General features: G+C 46.0%; 1 protein-coding gene across 1 annotated transcript; it reads left to right on the plus strand.

Moving 5' to 3' along the window:
* Window positions 1–3,195: 3,195 nt before the first annotated feature.
* hey1 (hes-related family bHLH transcription factor with YRPW motif 1) lies at window positions 3,196–6,085 on the plus strand. Its single transcript, XM_070985449.1, has 5 exons — window positions 3,196–3,373; window positions 3,518–3,593; window positions 3,710–3,793; window positions 3,934–4,015; window positions 4,366–6,085. Exons 1-5 carry the CDS (start codon window positions 3,288–3,290, stop codon window positions 5,031–5,033), a joined length of 996 nt encoding a protein of 331 aa, XP_070841550.1. The 5' UTR covers window positions 3,196–3,287; the 3' UTR covers window positions 5,034–6,085.

Consider the following 6,085-nt stretch of genomic DNA (forward strand, 5'->3'; position numbering starts at 1 on the left):
GCACACCTGTGTTTATTGTGACAAAGGCTTCAGGTTGCATGAACTCAGACATATGTGAACGCAACTCCCTCTCCCAAACACACACACACACACACACAGAGCTGCTCACCGATATTCAGTTCGATGAATGTGGGAGTGCATCTGTGTGTCTGGCCTGCTATAAGCGTAGCCTTGTAAAATAACAATAAGATGAAAACAGCCCTAAGTGCTTCCTCTCATTCATATAAACCAAACAAGGCAGCCTCCTCTCTCTCTCTGATGACTATTATGCCTTTGGTTGTTTCCCACTGATAAGGATCACCATATTACTGCATGTGAGTGAGTGTGTGTGTGTGTTTGTGTGAGTGTGACTGCTGCGTAATTTAGTGTTTTCTGTTGCTCTTTATTAGCACAGTATAGTACATTCCCTCACAGAATTAATGGTATTGTATATAATTCATTTTGCCATATTGCTTTCACGTCTGATGGATTTTGATTCCTTGTTTCCTTGTTGCCGTTCAGTTTTGCTGCTGGAGGCATTAGTTATATAAAAAGTGACCTTCACTGACATTTTGAAACCTTGCTTTTCTTTTCAGACAGTTGGGCAGGTTGGATGAAATGTCAGTGTGCTGCCAGTATTAACTGGTTTGATGTGGATTGCAAACAATGGCGCGGAGAGGTCTTTTTTTCAGCTCTAGAAAATAGTCAAAGTTTTCATTTGATGAATGAAATATATTAAGTTATTTTCTGTTGGGTTTTTTTCCGCTGTAAGAATTTCGTACTCAAAGAGACACAGAACACTTTATTTTAAGGGATATTTCAAGATACTACCAGTACTATATGTACTTCTTTTATTATAAATAACAGGTTTGTGCAGCATTGTGGAGCTGATATCTGCATGTAAAATTTGTATAAAAGATTTTTTTTAATTGCACCAACTGAAAGGAATAATTTCAGTTTTTGGGGGGGAAAAACATCTTGCAATGCTTTCCGGCAGAGAGGATTGATGCTACTATCGTGTCTGTAAGTATCAAAGCTAAAGCCAGCAGGTGGTTAGCTTAGCTTAGCATAAAGACTGGAAACAGCTAGCACGGCTCTGTCTAACTAATGGTAGCAAAATCCGCCTACCTTAAACTCACTGATTGAAACCTTATTGTTTTTGTTAAATCCATCACATAATGTGTAAAACAGCAAAATGTCTTGTTTTGTACCGATTAAACACATTTGTAAAATAAAAGCTTTAGTGTTGTTGCGAGACACGTTTTGAACAACCAGGCTTGCTATTTCCCATGTTTCCTGTCCTTATGCTAAGCTAACCAGCTGCTGCCTGTAGCTTTATCCTCAGTGTGCAGACAGAATCGAGTGGTATCGATCTTCTACTTCAATCAAACTCCCAACAAGAAGGCAAATGCACAAAATGTCAAACTATTCCTTTAAAAATGTATGGTATGATGAGAAATTGTATGATTATTACTTCAATGAAATAATAATCATGTGATGAGAAACAATATTAAAGGGTATTTAAAGTAACACTGTGCTTTTACATGTTGATGTAAATCAGTTATGTAACAGCCTCACATGTACGATCTTGTCTGTTACTGATAGACAGTCTGTTATTTAAATGTGTCATGGTGCAGCCCCTGCAGGAGACCCTCCACTGAAGAGCCCCAGCTCCACATGCAGTAACATGAGCCCTTCATGTATACAAACACACACCAGCGGCCCTGTCAAATTATTTGGGGAGTGTGACCATTATAGGAGCCACCAGTCTTGTGGTGGCGGTGATGATCTGGAAACTCGGCTTTGATTGCATTACGCTCTTTTGTTGAGCGCGCACACAAAGGTCCTTGAAGTCCCCACAGCGTCTTTACCGTGCATGAGGTCTCTCTGTGGGGTAAGATTAGACTTGGTGGCTTCCTCTGGTTGCGGCGGTGCTCCCTGTCTCTCCTCCCGGGCTGAGTTAGTATTGGATTACAGGTTCACACGCTCGCTCGCAGACCGCCCGTCGCCCCGACCAATTGCTCCATTCATTCCAGCGCCGGAGACGGCCGTCGGCCTCTGATTGGTTATCAGCGCCGGTTAAGGAACTTTCCCACGGCCAGCGCGTGCTGACAGCCGGCCAGCCACTCCTCATCACCACCGGGACACACGGGGGAGGAGGGGGCGGGCGTGGGGGGGCCAGTCACGGACCGAAAGTCCATTGGACCGCTGTCAAAGCTTCTCCAAAGATCCTCTATGTTTCTGAAGATGAGTCACTCCAATGTCTTCGCAGAGACGTAACCACTGAGAGCAAAAGCCAAACTGACGAGCACATGGAAGCAGGAAGTTATATAAAGCAAATGGATTAGCTGTGGTGCGTAATCTTTGGGTTATACAAATCAATCAGTGTTGCTTGCAAATGAAGACATGGCTTCCATAAGAACCATGCATCAGTCTTCTTTGTGTGGTCTTGGCAGGTTGTACTACCAAGATGGTTGGTGTGAAACAGCTTCTCACTTGAAAGCTTTACATTAAAAGGTCAGTTTCTCCTGGGGGGGGGGGGGGGGGGGGGGGGGGGGGGCTGATGAAAGAACTCACAGTGGCTCACGTCACAGAGACGCCAAGTCTTTCTTTAGGGATTTGAGTGTGGAACCACTAAAAAAAAAAAAGTTAAGGTAAAGTTGGCAAAACTATCTAATAACAAGCTCCATTCAGAAACTTTTCTCGAGCTTTTGCTCATATCACACAATCTTCCTCAGCAGTGTCTAAGGTCAGACATTAATTTAAGCAAATGTAAACATGTACAGTTTCATGATGAATGGGTGATATGGTTAATAATAGGATTTAAAAGATACAGCCTGATGATAAGAACTAAGAACTTAATTGCAGTATTTCTAACTATCTTAGATGTAACATTTTCTGAAGATATAATTGCAGATTGGAGTAATATTTTGCTGCGTTAGCTCTGAATAAAATGAATTATGATAATTGTCATAATAAGACACCAGAGGCCAGCTCTCACTTTTAAATCACAGCTTCGAGAATTAGCAGCAGAGTGAGACGTCTTGACCTTTTCCCTCCTCTTTGACTTGTCAAAGCGCACTAGGATGTACTTGGGCCAACTGCGCTGTCACTCAGAGCCACCGCCGCTGCGTGATTGGCTGCTTTGGCCCGAGCCCCCGCCCCCGTTGGCCGGCACCACAGTTGAAATGACACCGTGGGAAAGCCGAGCGCTTCAAACGGAGGCGCTCCGGGCGAACCTGGGCAGACGCGCGTCAGACGCAGACACAACAGACTCATTGAAGGACTATTGAGGACGAAACGAAAAAATGAAAAGGAATCACGACTTTAGCTCCTCGGACAGCGAGCTGGACGAGACTATTGAGGTGGAGAAGGAGAGCGCGGATGAGAATGGGTAAGTTATTTGGCCCTGAAATTAATATTTTCTCTTTTTCCTCTTGTGCAATAATTCAGATAAACCGAGAAAACTCATTTAACACCATCTTTGATAATACATCAAATGATATTGACTGTGTCTCCCTGTTTCATCACTTTTAAGGAACATGAGCTCTCCTCTCGGGTCCATGTCTCCCACCACATCAACTCAGGTGCAGGCGAGGAAAAGGCGTCGAGGAGTAAGTGCAGTTCAGTTGATGGGAAAATCCCTTCGTGCATCTGGAGGCCTTCTGCAGGATTTTGTCATGTGCGCATATTCGAGAAACAACCAAATAATTGTTGCGTCTTTCCTCAGATCATCGAGAAACGGCGCCGTGACAGAATCAACAACAGCCTCAGCGAGCTGCGCAGGCTGGTTCCCAGCGCCTTCGAGAAACAGGTGAGCAACAGGCGGCACAGCTTTAATACCGAGTGCATTTTGAAGTCCAAAAACATGAAGTAGCTTGGTTCATTTATGCTGTTTTTTGGATTATTTATGTCTGACTGGCTCCTTTCTGTCCCTCCCTCCTCACACTGAAGGGCTCAGCCAAACTGGAGAAAGCAGAGATTTTGCAGATGACTGTCGACCATCTGAAGATGCTTCATGCAGCTGGAGGCAAAGGTCAGTCTGGGATCTATTATTGTTATAAGAAAACACCTTTCTCATGTGAAGAGGGTGAAAACTGGACGCTGAATGCTTCTGTGTCCACTTGGCTCTCATTCTTGAAAACAAAAATTAATAAATAAACCTTTAAACGACTAAAATAAGTCTCTGGGTTGTAAACTCAAACTGGTCTGGCAGGTTTGAAGTTCTATCCATCTTCTGATTATTTACTCTTTCTCAGTCCTAAAGCCAGGGGCGTATTGATTCATGTCAGACACAGAGCTCCTTCAGTTCTGGACTAACTTGTTCTGCGGTGTGCCGTTCAGGTGATTGTTTTAACTAATCTGCCATCTCCTTGTCACCCGCAGGTTATTTTGACGCCCATGCTCTGGCGATGGACTACCGCGGCCTGGGTTTCAGGGAGTGCCTGGCTGAGACGGCCCGCTACTTGAGCATCATCGAGGGCTTGGACAGCACAGACCCTCTGCGGCTCCGTCTGGTGTCCCACCTGAACAACTACGCCAGTCAAAGAGAGGCTCACTCTGGCCTGAGTCACCTGGCCTGGGGCTCTGCGTTTGGATCCCCCCCTGCCCACCTGACCCACCCCCTCCTCCTCCAGCACCAGCAGCACCAACCGCTGGCACCCTTACCACGCAGCGCTACCAGCAGCCCACAAACTCCTCTGTCGTCCACGTCCACTTCATCCACCTCTTCCTCATCCTCCTCTTCATCATCCTCGTTGGCTGCGGAGACCCACATCCCAGGCAGGCGCAGTGGCAGCGCCACCCCACACTCAGACCAAGGCCCGATCCGGGTCCCCCCCACCACTGCGGCTCCCACAACCGTCCACCCCGCCTTGGTCTCCTCATCAGCACCCAAACTCTCCCCTCCTCTCCTCTCCTCCCTCTCGGCGTTCCCCTTCCCCTTCAGCGCCTTCCCCCTCATCTCCCCCACCACCGCCATCAGCACCCCGGCCCCGACATCCAGTGTGGGCAAACCCTACAGACCCTGGGGTATGGAGATAGGAGCGTTCTGACTGAAGTGACACCCTCCACACAGTCCACATACAGACTCACTCCTCAGCTGAGCTGGACTTTCAAGGACAAGACTTTTTATTCTCCCAGCTATGAAAGTACTATTTTTTCTATGATCTTGGCATCCCACAGAGGATACACCTAGCTGTAGGATTTTTGTTTTCCTGCTCATGTATTGTGTTTTGCATAGAAGAAAAAAAACAGTGAGGAGGGAGACCACGACTAAAAAGCAACACGAGTGATTTATTGTGATTGATCTCTGTGCCTGCCCACCCCTTTAGAAGTTTCACTCACTCTTGTCAGCCTATCAGGAATGGCTTTTCCAGATGGTCAAGCAGTCGCCGCCCGTCAAGTTCCAGGGTGAAACTGTCCCCCTTTGTTTTCCCTTTGAGCTGAAACACCCAGTGTTGGTGCCCTGGTTACACACAGAGAAGGGGGTTGTGAAAGGAGGGCCTGAGGTGGTTGAGAGTCACCCTCTTTTTACAGCATTTTATGGGGTGGAATAACCGAAACCAGGTGTTTGTTTGACTAAATACTGGGAACAGAAGTTAGCTACCGGCGTGGTTGAAATAAACTTAACCATGATTTACCCGCAGCCTCTGATGTTCATATGGCGCACCATTGTTTAAGCTTCCTCAAGTTATATTTCTTCTTTACAGTAAATCTTGTCTGTAACACTTGAGGCTTCACGTGTTTTACCAGTTTCTACCAGCTTTTCCACATTCTTTTCACGTCTCATGTAAGTGATGCCTGTGTGACTTTTTCGTCCTTCTCCTGTTCAAAGCTGAAACATTATCGCTCAGTCAGTTTGCATCCGTGACAGCAGTCGCAGGAAAACAAGGCAGCACATTTCAGTTCTACTCGACTTAAAAAGGCCGACTCCTGCTTTCCGCCTGGTTATCTTTGGTGTCTCCTGGTAAACCTCACTGTGAGTTTGTATATTTTATGATTGTACAAAGCACAAGCAAGCACGGACAAATCAGGTTTCTCAGCTTTTCAGTTGTTGCTGGTGGTAATGACAACTTCCCTGTAATAAAAGAGTTCAGATAAATCA

Source organism: Chaetodon trifascialis, chromosome 17 (assembly GCF_039877785.1).
Source record: "Chaetodon trifascialis isolate fChaTrf1 chromosome 17, fChaTrf1.hap1, whole genome shotgun sequence".
NCBI classification, from domain to species: domain Eukaryota; kingdom Metazoa; phylum Chordata; class Actinopteri; order Chaetodontiformes; family Chaetodontidae; genus Chaetodon; species Chaetodon trifascialis.

Bases quoted from the DNA above. Each gene is read 5' to 3' on its own strand.
- hey1 (XM_070985449.1), top strand. From the start codon at position 3,288: ATGAAAAGGAATCACGACTTTAGCTCCTCGGACAGCGAGCTGGACGAG. The intron at 3,374-3,517 runs GTAAGTTATTTG...ATCACTTTTAAG, and splicing joins GAGAGCGCGGATGAGAATGG to GAACATGAGCTCTCCTCTCG. The intron at 3,794-3,933 runs GTGAGCAACAGG...CTCACACTGAAG, and splicing joins CCAGCGCCTTCGAGAAACAG to GGCTCAGCCAAACTGGAGAA.